Raw genomic sequence first — 13,634 nt, forward strand, 5'->3', positions numbered from 1 at the left:
GCTCACTTGAACTCGTCTTACGGAATCACAGGCTGGGTAGGTTAGAAAGGGCCACAATGGACCATCTGATCCAACCTCCCAAATCAAGCAGGGTCATCGCCGAGCACATGGCACAGGGTTGCGTCTGGATTGTTCTTGAGTACCTCCAGTGAGGGAGACATCACAACTTCTCTGGACAACCTGTTCAGTGCTTGGTGATTTGTACAGTAAAGAACTTCTTCCTCATGTTCAGGTGGAACTTCTGTGCATCAGTTTCTGCCCATTGCCTCTTGTCCCATTGCTTGGCACCACCGAGAAGAGCCTGGATCCTTCTTGACGCACCACCTCCACACACTTTAGATATTTACACATACCGAGGAGGCAATGGAGCAATCATATCTGTGAATCATGGAAGGTAATCGTTAAGCCATGCGCACTGAGGAAGGCGCAGCAGCGGACGTGGTTCCTTCGCACCTCCGTGACGCAGAATGTCAGGGTGCAATGCCGGGAGCGCCGGAGGGTGACTCTGATCCCCCCTGCTTTCCCCAGGGGAGGGGATGGAAGCCATTCCCACGTGTGCAGCGGCTCCGGACGAGCGTCAGAATGGCGCCGCTCGGCGCGCTCCCGCTCTCCCCGGCGCGCTCCCGGTGCTCCGAGCGCGCTCCCGTTGTCCCCGCTGCTCGCGCCGCGCCGCTCTCGCCGCGCCATCCCCGCGCGCCGCAGGGGCGGGGCCGGCCTGGCCGCGAGCGGGGCCTGGCGGGGCGGGCCCGAGCGGCGCGCGTGCGCAGCGCGTGAGGCGGTGGAGGAGGCGGGGGAAAATGGCGGACGGCAGAGCTGAGGGGGAGAAGGCGAAGCGGCCGCAGCCCGCAGGAGGTGAACATGTAGCGCCTCTCGCCGCGGAGCTGTGGGGTGGGAACGGGGTGCGGGCTGGTCCAGCGGGAGTGGGGGGGTGCAAGTATGCCTCACCCGGCCGTGCGGTGCCCGGCCCTGCGGGGAGAGTGGGTGGCCTGGGCCTGAGGGGGCTGCGCTGGAGGAGAGGCCGAGTCGGACCTGCTGCGCTCAGCTTTACAGGCGTTTTTGTGAAATACACCAGCTTCTCCTTGTCCATGCAAATGCGCTATTCCTCTCTCGTAAAAATACACGGAGTGCTTACGCCGTGTTCTGAGAGAAATGCGACTGTTGCTGTCTGCAAGGATGGAGACAGAGCCTTAAAATTAACTTTCAGCAGTTATGGTACCTTTTTTATAAATGGGTGCAGTGAATATTCTTTAATTGCTGTTTTAAGCATTTGGTTTTTCTTTTTGCTTGGAAACAATCAGTTTGCTGTTTGTCATATAGTATTTGTATTTTGACTGGACATTCCTGTCACTTCTGCACTATTTGGTTCGAAAATTTTAATTGTATGGTTTTTTTCTTCTTTCGTCTCTTAAAGTTGAGAGGACAGTGATTTTGCAACGATAAAGCTTTTCTTTCTTGATGTGTTTCTTTTTTTGTTTTTGTTGGGTTTTGGTGAGATTTTTTTTTTTGTTTCAGTATATCTGTAGGCAGAGGGCATTTTTAAGATCTGTTGAAAAATTAAGTCAGCCTTGTAAACCGATCAGGATAGCCTCCAACAGTGAATGGCATTTCTCATAATCGCTGACATTTGAACAGTGTTGATTTCAGGTAGTTCCTTGACTCTTGGTTCTCTGTTGGGCTTTGGTGGCTTTTTGGTGGTGGTATTGGATGGTTCTTTGCATTAGTAATAAAGTAACTGGACAGCATCAGTACATCAGTAATTCATACTGTCTTGGGTACTGTTCTGTGTGCTGAAACATGATCTGAATGAATACCTTTGCCCTAAGGAAGAATAATTGGTCCCTAAGGATTTTTGAAAGCAATTTCAAGTCTTTAGCTTTTGCCAAGATAGTGGGGCTTATATTAAAGTTAACTTAATTGTGACTGGTTTTTTTGCCACGTGCCCCAGTGGTCGCACTCCCAGGGACAAGAGATCCTGAAATGCTGTGCAGCTGGCACTGTCACTCTTGTCACTTCAGCCACCTGGACAGTGGAAGTTGTCCACTGCTGTGGTTTGTTGATACATAGGAGTAAAACTTAGCTGTGAAGTAGGACAACTTTTTATGTCTGCAATCCATGGAAAGGGCATTAGCCAATGTAGATTGGAAATAGTACTGGTGCTTTCTGTAGGTGAAGGAAATAATAAAGCAGCCTTGATATCTTGGAATATATATATATATGGACTGGCATGGGAGATAGTAGAGACCTGTTTAATGGTTAATATATCTGCATTTCTGTTTCCTGCAGAAATCAAGCAGCACGAGGACTCTCTCCCCACCTTCCCCAATTGTCCTGTACCCCTTACAACTCTCTTATCAAGCGTTTCTTTCAGCAGTCTGGAGTTCATCCTTTGCCCAGCCCTGTAGAAATAATGCTCAGAATGCACTGGTGATAGGAACTAATTCTGAGAAAGATGCTCTTTAGGATTTGGTGAGAAGAAAGCAGATGTGGGTAGATTGTATTAGGCTTCACCTTGTGCTTAGCAGTATTTGAGAATTTGCACTTAAAAATAAGTAAGCTGTAAGAAGTAGTATAATAACCTTCAAGCTAGCACTAGTCTAGGAACCTGGATTGGTTCCCTGTGCCCTGAATTTTGGGCTGCTATGGATTTTGTTATGTGACGAAAAAGAAGACTTAGCCCTATGCTTCCAGCATTTTTAAGGCTAGTGAATCTTCTACTTACCCTTGAATCACAGTCTCTAGTGTACTGAGGCTGGACTTGGAACATTATGTTTAATTTGATTTCATTGACTAGCTGTGGATGCTATCATAGTCTCTGCAGACTGCTGTGTGGTAAATTGTGCTAAGACAGCTTCCAGCACCCAAGGTCACTTGTTTAAATTTTGTTTGTTTCTCTTTCCTCCTTTGTTTTTCATTTTTATATCTATATTTTCTGGATCAAATTTCTAGTTTAAAAATTTTAAAAAACAGTGAAACTGACTAAAGCTACAATTTCTTTTGTGATCTGCCATATTTCTGAAGGTGAATGATAAATCTGTTCTGGTTTCAATCACTTTTTATCTTGATACCTGGAAGGCTGGGTAGAAGTGGTATATTCTGCTATTTATGATTTGGGAAATAGCAGAGAAATATATATATAGATTGAGTCCCTAGTTTTTCTCTCTCCTGATGTTGTTTGCTTTTTTTTTTTTTTCCTTTCTCAGAGCTGCAATCTTGTTGACCCCCAGTTCAGACTTTCTTCTCTCCCATTGCTTCACCTTACGTAGTAGCTTTTGGCATTAGCAGTACAAAGAGCTTTATGCCCTGATGGTTGGAATTTGCTGTGCATGGAAGGTGCTGTTCTCCATTTGGTGTGATGAGGAACTTGTGCTAGCTCCAGTTGTTTTAAACTGCTACTGTGAGCACTTCCCTGTCCATTCCTTAATGTGTGTTGGTCTTTCCCCCCTTCTGCTACTGCAGTGGTTTGCTTATTGCAGCAGCAGGGAAGTGTCTTTGTGCTGAAGCATTTACTCTGTTCAGTATGAGTTTTCCAAGGACGCCTTTGTCTCTTGGTGTAGCTGAAGAAGCTGATTTTATAGGAATGGAAGTGTTACTTGAATGTTTTTTCGCTGTGGATCACTGTTCAGCTGCTATGTTTTCCATGACTATACAAAACCAGAAAAGATGAAATCTATATATATGTTTTTTAGTGCTGATTCCTTCCTCAAGCAGAGCTTGGCAGATTTATTACAGATGAGATGCGGACAAGCAGTGACTTGAAACATGATTGAGACAGCCGGCCTCACTGTAGTCACTCCCATGATTTTAGAGGTGTGCCAGACAAGCCTAGAGACTGCCATGGACATGGTTTTGTAGAAATTTAGTAGAATTAATTTTAACTTAGATTATCTACTCTAGATTTGGAATTGGGATTCCAATTGTGAAAGCTTATCTGTGGCAACTTAAAAACTTTAAGAGATTTAGTCATCTACATTTAATTTACTACATGAACTTTGACTTCCATACTAAATAAAGAGATGGTGCTTCAAGATTGTTTTCCTGGCTCATACAAGAAGTTCTTTACAAGTAGTGGAGTGCTTGCAGTTTCTTCTCCTCTTTGTGTTTTGCTATCCACTAAATATACATTGGTGGAAACTGCTGTCACTAAAAACATCTTACCTATTGCACCCAAAGTATAATGCTTTTTGAGGTTGCTGCTCCCTTCAATCTGCTCAGTAAAAGTAGCTCATCTTGGTAAGTTGTTTCGACTTCACCAGGACCTGAAGAAGAGGCAGAAAAACCTGTGAAAACTAAGACTGTTTCTTCCAGTAATGGAGGAGAAAGTTCGAGTCGCAGCGCAGAGAAACGGGCAGCTAATGAAGAAGCTGAAGACTTCACCACAAAGCCTGCTCCTGCCAAAATGTCCAAGTTTGGATTTTCCATAGGCAGTCAGACTACAAAGAAGGCATCTGCAATATCCATCAAACTGGGAGCAAATGTAAGTTTACTGAGGGCTTTTAATTTTATGGAAACTGAGGGAAAAGGGAAGTACTTTGTGGAGGCTTCCTTGCAGAAGGAAACCTTGAATTCCCATGAGGGTAACTTGGATAAAGTTTTAACAGGCATTGCAGGGCCAGCTAGTCGTGCATGTGTAAGTACTTCAAGGTGATTAATAACAGCAGGTCAGTAGTCTCAGGAATCATAAGACTTGATTGAAATGAACTGTAGATCTTTGAACATACAGAATAATCTTGTAATGAGATTTTATAAGTCTGCAATAATTTCCTGAGGGAAATGAGCAGACTTGTTAAGCTGTTCAGGCTACTTTGAAATGAGTGCTGGGAGCTTCATTGCATAGATTGCTTAAAGCTGTAAGGAAGCATCTAGGTGGGTTAATAGGTTGTCATCCACTCCAAAGTTCTTATTTTAGCATGGGGAATCGTAGCGTATTTCCATGACTTTGCCTGTTCTTTGCAAGGTCAGTATGATTTATTTGTGTTAAATGCAAGAGATGAGGCTGTGTTACGTAGGTTTTGAAGAATTCTGATCCCCTTGATTGTCCAGCACAAGGTATCCTTGTGCTTGTTCAGATGGGAATCTGATGACTCTCTGTACTTCCAGAGTAGTCCTCCTCTGGCTAGGGCAAGGACAAGCCAGGGGCTTGCCTGTCTGTTTAATACAGTTCATTTACATTTCCCACCTATCACTGTGGTAGATACATTGTGAGTAGTTGTCTGCACCAAATTCAAACTCTAATTGTGAAAGCCTTGCACTCACAGTGCCAGCATTTTACAGACCTGCAAAGGATTGAATGGGTGTGCTCTTATTTTGAGATGGGAAATGTGTGCTGGCAGCATTCTAGGGTATAAATGTAGTCAGGTCAGCTCAGGCTTCGGAAAAATAGGCAAGGCTTCCTTCTCTGAGCTTCTAGCATGCTTCAGTTTCTCATGTCCAAAGTGGAAATAAATTTGGCTCAGGATTTCTGGTTCACTGAATTTAGTGGGTGACTGACAGTGCACCAGATGGAACAGTGCTGAATTTACCCTGTTTCTTTTCAGTCATGTTTACTCCCCTAGTACATTCCCCGTTCCTTGGGCATAGATGCTTTAAAAATGGTGTGGTATTTATATGTTTTGCAGTATCAGTAAAGAACAGCTGTAGGCAGTTGCGTAAGGGTTCTGCTGCAGTACCAACTTCTAGGAGTGTGTATTAAAGAATTGCCAGTAAAGGCAAAATGGAGAAAGCACTGTAGAGGATTGATTTAGTAGTATAGTAGCAATCTGTTACTAGTAACTTGGTTTTTCCTTAGTGGTGTTGAAGTAGCTTTTGGTACCAGTATTGTATTACATGTAACAGTTGTGAGTTTGACAGCTTCCTAAACTTTAAATAGAGGAAAAACAAGTTGTAAATATAATAAATACTCTTTAAAGGAGCTTTATGTTCATTGGACTGTGTGATAGATACTGATAGTCATTTAAAAGCATTGAATTGTTTTAAGCAAGAAAGCTGTCATGTTGTTAAAGTAGAAGAAAATAAACATATTCATTTTTTTTCTGACATTGATGGATAAGAATATCCCAGAAGAATAATGGAAATAGTGACACAGTAAAATTTTGAATAACACAAGTTATTCGGGTTCTGTTTTAATTGTTCATGTAGTTCACCAATGGCTGAGTACCCCTGCAGTGTGCTAGAAAGTTAAGACCTGCATATGGGGAGTTGTAATATGAGAGGGCTCAGCTTGCTTCTCAGAGTGATCACACAAAAATGAGCAGTCATTTTCCTTTATCATTAGAGAATCCTTTATGTGCTTGTTTCAGCCAAGAAATTTTCCCCCAGTTGCCCATTTCAGTGAAGATGTTTAACTTAATTTTACCAAAATACTTTAAAAGTCAAGGGTAGCTTTTTTGAGTTAGTAAGCTTATGTTACTTGTGCATTTTGTCTTTTCCAGAAGCCTAAAGAGCCTGTTCCAACCCTGGCTCCAAAAACCCTTTCTGTAGCCGCAGCTTTCAACGAAGATGAAGATGTGAGTAATAAGCCAGTGATCAACACAAAATACCATTGCTGTGATAGGCAGAGAGAGTGGGTTATTTATGGTTCTTAACGTAAATATCAGGAATTTTCAACACAGAAGCATCTCTTTAGACTCTGATTAAGAGTAAACAATAGCTCTGTATTGGTTCAAGAAGTCATTAAAATGTTGATAACTTCTCCCTGAAATTAAGATGCACAACATCATTTGAATTAATGCTTGCTTTCTCTAGGCTCTATTAGAGGCAAAGGAAAGTTGTGCTTCTGGTTTGCTGAATATTTTGTTGTCATGTGATTGCTCCTTCTTTCATAGATTTGAACAAAGGAATTTGTATTTTGTTCTGTAACCATGTAGGACCTCCACTGTGTCCAAAGTCACTTTGCTGTCCTGTAGGGCTGTAGTCCAGCCTTTGAAGGACTTTGTAGCCCAGCCTTTACCTTGTCAAGCATGTGAAGTGTTCAAAGGCAAGCTCTGACCTCCTTTGTCCCTGCAGAGTGAACCAGAGGAAATGCCCCCTGAAGCCAAGATGCGCATGAAGAACATCGGAAGGTAGGGCAGCTTTGAGCTGTGCTTTGGAGAAGGGTGTGTGTGCCAAATACCTCGCCAGCTCTGGGCACATCTTGAGGATGGTTTGAGGATACAAGGAGGTAGAATAGGTTAAAGAAGCATTTCTCCAGAAACAAGATTTTCAAATGTGTCATCAGGTTAAAAGTAGTACATTTGTATTTGAACTTTGAATCTTATTTACCTTTTTTGATGAAGAAATTGAGCCTTGGTTAAATAGAAGCTCTTTTTTTTTCTTGTAAATGTAATAAGTAAGAATTCCTGCTTGTCTCTACTTTATATTTTTCTGGTTCTCTTTTTTATAACTTGCCTTGAAGTAGGTAGTCTGATCACGTTTTTAAACTCATGTGCAAGAAAAAGATAAGAATCATCTCTCAGAAAGACAAATAATTGCTTGTTTACTTTGCAATAAATCATGTAATTCTTCTGCTTGCTGCAGATTTGAGACGGTAGGGGAGCAGTCCTAAAATAAGTAGGGACCTTTTCAGAGGAGGGATGAATTTTAAAAATCTGTATTTCAGAGGTGGTTACCATGATAGACTGCTTTGAAAGTCAGTCACTCTGGAAGTTCTCTAGTTTGGTGGTTTTTCTTCTTTCTCCAGTAGCAAATTTGGATCCTCAATTTCTTAATCTGCATAGCTGGCAGCAGTTAATTCCACTGCCACCTCCTCTCCTGCCCCATCTCATCACTCTGTTTTGACATACTGTGTACAGACCAGTTCTGTGGCCAACTTACAGTTGCTAATAGTGAGGGCTCCTGATGTAACAGAAGGAAATGTGTGGTAGTTTCTGGGGTGGACAGCTGGCTTGCTCAACTGCTCTTGTTTTACTTTTCACAGGGATACACCAACCTCAGCAGGACCAAATTCGTTCAATAAAGGAAAGCATGGATTTTCTGACAACCAGAAGCTATGGGAACGAAATATAAAATCTCATCTTGGAAATGTCCATGACCAAGAAAATAACTAAATGATGTGGATTACAAGTTGGGTGTTTTGGGGGGAGGGTGTAACATTAAAGGAACAGTTTCCTTTTTTAAGAATGGTATGAGACTATCTTTGGAGCCACTTTTTTAAGACTTTGAGTGGTACACTAATAAATGAGTTTGAAATTAGAGGTAATTTATGTTTTGTATACAGATTTCAAGGTATTTGCTAATTTTGTAGTTCATGTGATTAGTTTCAAAAGGTTACAGATAATAAAGAAATTGGAGTGGTACCTTTTTAAGATAATTTTTTTTTGTCAGTGATTAAATAAGGTGGATGAAAAAGGTTACTGTCTCTTTAATCAGTTTAAAATTGAATGCTCTTGCATTCTCATTTCTGGCTCCCTCTTCATAACAGGAGAAGCAGTTGACTCCTAGGAATTCTGCTAAAGAGAGTGAGCATTGTCTTGTGCTAGAAGTGTTACTGGACTATTAATTTGAATATAATCTTACACAGGAAATAATAAGAACCTGGATTTCTTTTTCTCCCTGCAGTCGCCTTCTGTTAAGTCTCTGCAAACTAGGAATTACGTTGCTCTGAGTGGCTCTGGTAACTTAGCTGATTTTGTTTAAAACTTCATGTAGGATGTGTAACCTTCAGTGGCCTGTTCTGTCCTAAGGAAATGGGCCTTGTCTGTATATTAGACACAGTCTGTAAAGAATATTCACTACAAAGGTAAATCAGTATTTTCAGTGTGCTCCTTTTAAATCATTAGCCTTAAGTAGTGCTTGTTAGCATTTCCTAGTGGTACACAAAAGCCACCACCAAAAATACAAGCTAATGTACTTTAAGCTTCACCTTTGGTTGAAATATTTTTTCTTTACTATGCCTAGAAGGAATAAAAGCCACACCAAAAATCGGTAACTCACTGCTTAAGTATGAAAAATCTAAGATGCACTTTCCCTGTCTTGCCATTTAAGACAAAATGCCTTGATGCCTATGACCTCAGTGGACAGTATCAGGTCAAAAGATGCTATATCTGCAGTCCTAATGTTTCTAACAAGTGTTGACTTCAGAAATAAAACTTGACCTTTTTCTGCCTGTCTTCCTTTTGCAGTGATTTTCAGCAGTGACATGAATCTGGTCAGTTTATTTCTTAGCTTCCATAATGCCGGAGAGTGCTGAAGGATTTCAGTACTAGTAATAACTGTCTAAATTTAAGTCTAATTTAGATTGTGTATTTGTAAATCATTTCACTTACAGAAATGGTTACACAGAACATTATCAACAGCAACACCACCACCTCCCCTACCCTAAACAAACAAGATTCTTTTTAAACTCAAATACCTGGTAGTGTCAGCCACTAAATTAATTTCAGCTGGAAAATGGTTTTAGCATTCATAACATTAATTGCTTTCATCCTGCCTCTCAAACTGTCTTCTTGCTAAAGTTGAACTTGCAAGTGCAGAAAGGAAAGTGCATCTTGAAATGTATTTTTTTATTATTATTTTAGGAAAGCTCTGACCACTTAGACTTTTGAGTTTGTAAGTTCTAAAAATATTTTTTTGTATTTTTGTATTGTATGTGTAATCTTTTTTCTTTTGAAGTCTGATGCAGTTGAATACCTGTAACTGTTTTCTTTTAAAAGCCTTGTTATAAACTTAACATAAAAATGTATACATTATTTTTCTTCCATAGCGGAAATATTTGGTTTATTTAAGAAAAAACACACTTTCAAAACTGAATTTCAGGACCTCAAAACCAATTTGGGCATTACTTGAACTAGGCAAGACAAACTTCTCACTTATTTTCATCACATGTAGTTATGTTTGTCTAAATAAATCCTTTTAAGATAGTGGTAATCCATAGTGACGAGCTGTTTTCTCATGCTCCTCAGTAGCTGGTTCATACTATATCAATCACTTGTATAGGAACAAAGCAAAACAGAACTTGAAATAAGAGAATGACTTGGAGATCTATTCCTTGATTTAGTTAACCTACCTCCACTTTCTTCCACATCTTTGTCTCAAGTAGATGTTCATACCCAGAATTGCCTTGTACTTCAAAGTCATTTGGGAAATTGCTATGCACGCTATGAAATACCTTCCGTGCAACTGCGAGAGAAAAGTTGTATTTATCTTCTTACTTCCATGGTCAATAAATAATCCTAGACCTTGTGAGAGACTGCAGGAACTTGTAAATCTCAGCTGAAGGTGAGCAGTGATCCTGCCTCACCCAATGCAAGCGTTCCTTCTCTGTGCATCATGGGAGGAAATCCATCAGGATGGCATCAGTCTCCTCAGGACTGGGTGCCAAACAGGCTGGATTTTGTCACTCCCAGATGTCTACTGGTGTTTAACGTCTGACACTTGCGAGAACAAACTGACTGATATGAACAATATCATCAAGGCAAACGTCAGCTGGGATTAACTTGAAGCTGTAGGCTCTTGTTAGAGTAGTCATGCTTTTTTACATGCAGAGAGCCTTATTTTTTTTTTTTTTTTTGTTCTTGGTATAATTTATTTTTGGTTAGTTGGTTTCACTTTTTTTTCTAAGGATGTTCAAGAATCCTGAAACTCATGATAAACGATGTGATTTAGCTATGTTGAAGTGCTTCCAGGAGATGTGCTGAGACCTTGAACTGCTTAGTACAGCACACAGTGTGCGCCTGTCAGCGGTTGAAATGCCAGCTTGTGTGGTTTTATCCCATGGGGCTCATGCTTGCTTAGCAGGAATTGACACCTGAGCAGCCTGCAGAACATTGATGACATAAGGTGAAGATGTGAGTAGTTACCCAATAACCTTCTCTGTGCTACCCTGCAGCTCGTCTGTTCTGAGCCTGCTGACCTGTAAATGGTCCAAACTCATCTAACTATATTAAAATAATAAAAAGGCCCAACAGCCCCCCCGAAAAAAATTAAAACAAAAAAACCTAAAACCAAACAAAGAACAAAGGGCAAGAAGAGTCCCTGCCCAAAAATCCAAAACAAAACAGCCCCACCAAACAGTGTGGTGAACTGCTGCTGGCTGTGTTTCAGGCAGTACTGGGTGTAACCCCCTTACCAATTTTATTCCTTTAAAGAGTGGGAGGTGCATTGTCCAGGTTCTCAGAATAAATATTTTATCAGCAGGAAGATGTGCCAGTTCACAGCTTGTGCCATATCGGAGATGACCCAGTTCCCAGTATTCTTTGAACTGTGGCAAAACCAACTATAGTCCTCTTGGGAGCACCATGGCAGCAGCCACAGCTGCCATCAGGCCTGGTGAGCTTCATCTCCATGGCTACCAGGTTTATAGAGCACCCCTTTGTCAGAACTCACAGGACTCCACTGAGTTCCCTGTGTTGGCAGTGGCTTTACTAAAGTTGGCTTTCCTAAGAGACTTGGGAGGAAAAGTCAGCTTTCGAGAAAATGGCAACTTCTGTTTCTGAAAAGGCAAATGGGTTTTAAACTATTGGAATTCACTGGTGTCACTAGAACTCTTTATAGGCTGCTGTAAGATAAGATGAATCAGTTTGGAGAAGCCACAGGGTTTCAAGAAGGCTTTTGTCTGTGTATTTGGTAGCCCTAAAGGGTGTTCTGCAAAGAAGTTTGCTTTTTAAAAATTCCTTATATAACTACAAGTTGAGGAATGCTGAGTAGTTCTGCCTTTAAGCTACAAAAGGAAAGGTTATGTTCTAAACTGACCAGAATTTGTTGTCCAGTGTTTCTGGCATGACTCACTAGAACACCATGAATATTGGATAATTAACAGCCTGCTTTTTTACTTTATCCTATTAACACATCCCTTATTTCTTCTGGTTTCATTAACAAAAAGATCTACTGTTGTCTGTTGGCATCTTATATAGTGCTTATTTAGGAAAGCTGCTCATGTCTAATAATGTGGAGCCATTGCCTGGGGGTAGCTCTGTAGTTATCCATGGAATTAAAAGCACAGAACATCCACTGTTACACTTTAACTCTGGACATAGCATGCCTAGTTTGTATTTGCAAACTTGCATTTAGCAGTCTGCAGTGGTGGGAGCCCAAGATTTATTGCCCAAACCTCTGCAGCTTTTTGAGGTCTGGACACTCCAATGCCAGCTGCCCCTCAGGCTGGGTAAGGAGGATGCAGGAGTGGCTAGTAATCGGAACATGGACTTCCTGATGCAGTAGCATGGAATGAACTCTGGAAACCTCTGCTCGGCCTGTGGCTCAGTTCCTGAATTTGTTTCTTGGGATTGGATTTACTGTTGAGATGGATACATAGAAAGTGTCTGTAGTTCTGTACCAAGAGCTCCACTGAAACTTGAAGTCATGAGCCCGTATTGATATTTTCCTGGCAGTACAAGTTATTAATCTAAAGTTGATGCAAGTTTTAATAAAAATGTATTCTCTCTCCTTTTCTCTCTCCCCAGCCTTCCCCTAATTTGTAAACATGGTAGTTGCATGTAAGGTGTTGGCTGATGCTCAGTAGCTCATTACAGAATCACAGCAGTGCCTTGGGTGACAGAAGTGTGGCTGTGGGAGCCTTCCCCACTCACAGCAGTGCCATCTCTGCAGCTGCAGGCACTCAAAAGGTAACTAAAGCAAGGGCCTAAAGGGGTTCTGTTACTCAGGTGCTCATATGACAATCCTGTTCACAGATAAAATTTAAAGCCGCGACAAGAAGAGCTTGCACTACTCCACATCTGAAAGCACCACTTAACTCAGCGGGAAGGCAGGGCACTTGACTCCTGAGAGACAAAGCCTGCAGCACAAAACTTTTCCTAGGGAAACAAGAAAAACTTCCTTTTTGCTAAGTCCTTTAAAGTCACAGGAGACTTTTAAGGATGCTTCCCAACAGCCCTGCATGTGAGGGTGACAAAAGAGTGACAAGGGCCTCTTGCCTGCAGCAGCTGTGGGAGAACAGGCCTTGGTTAAGAGCTGCTCCAGAAATGCTGGGAGGTTCCATCACGTTGTTGGCCATAGCTGCACGACTGGCTCCTGAATGCTATCATTATACACTGTGCTGTAGAAATTCATGGTGCTTCTTTTAAAAGCGAGGAATGATGTGGTTGTAACTCCAGTAGAAACAAAGTGGGGCAAAAACTATTCACACATCACTTGCCTGTTGTGCATTTGTAGTTGCATCCCTGTGGAGCAGTAGTTGTTCAACAGAAGCCTACCTTACTCCTTCAGCAATCAGCCTTTTGAAAACACCACTTTATTTTCTTTAATTACAGACTTAGCTTGTTGCTTGTTTACTTACAGGGGCTCATAGAGGAGTTAAAAAGCTTCTAGCATTCCCTTAGGATGAACCACAGAAGAAAATCAGGCTTTCTGCAACATCGGGGCTGCCTTGAAGTTCCTGTAACAGCAAAGGGAAAGGCATGGGACACTGTTCCCAGACCTGGAGGCAGCTGTACAGCTCATCCTTCAACCAGGAGACTGACACTGGAGGACAACTTCCACACCACAACCCCTGCTCAAATACCCATCCCAGGGCAGAGACCAAGATGGAAGTGCTGGTTGCTGCTGCTTTAGGCTACAGTGTTGTGGACACCCAAGTCAAGAGAAATAAGATCAGAAACAAACCCAAATGATTACAGCTGGGTACTAGGCAGCCGAGCAGATGCCTCACCTGTCCTGAGCATTTGCAGCCCAAGCAATTTCTG

The 13,634-nt window shown here is 41.7% G+C and overlaps 1 protein-coding gene across 1 annotated transcript; it reads left to right on the forward strand.

Annotated features, from left to right (window-relative positions):
* The first annotated feature begins 721 nt into the window (after positions 1-721).
* Positions 722-9,861, forward strand: PCNP (PEST proteolytic signal containing nuclear protein). The gene is made up of 5 exons (XM_014885739.2): positions 722-852; positions 4,254-4,474; positions 6,429-6,503; positions 7,003-7,058; positions 7,913-9,861. Exons 1-5 carry the CDS (start codon positions 798-800, stop codon positions 8,040-8,042), a joined length of 537 nt encoding a protein of 178 aa, XP_014741225.1. The 5' UTR covers positions 722-797; the 3' UTR covers positions 8,043-9,861.
* The last annotated feature ends 3,773 nt before the right edge of the window (positions 9,862-13,634 follow it).

This window comes from Sturnus vulgaris, chromosome 2 (genome assembly GCF_052056855.1).
Source record: "Sturnus vulgaris isolate bStuVul1 chromosome 2, bStuVul1.hap1, whole genome shotgun sequence".
NCBI lineage: Eukaryota > Metazoa > Chordata > Aves > Passeriformes > Sturnidae > Sturnus > Sturnus vulgaris.

Excerpts from the sequence above, each read along its gene's own strand:
- PCNP (XM_014885739.2), top strand. The coding sequence starts at position 798 with ATGGCGGACGGCAGAGCTGAGGGGGAGAAGGCGAAGCGGCCGCAGCCC. Across the intron at positions 853-4,253 it reads GCGGCCGCAGCCCGCAGGAG|GACCTGAAGAAGAGGCAGAA; the intron begins GTGAACATGTAG and ends CGACTTCACCAG. Across the intron at positions 6,504-7,002 it reads CTTTCAACGAAGATGAAGAT|AGTGAACCAGAGGAAATGCC; the intron begins GTGAGTAATAAG and ends TTGTCCCTGCAG.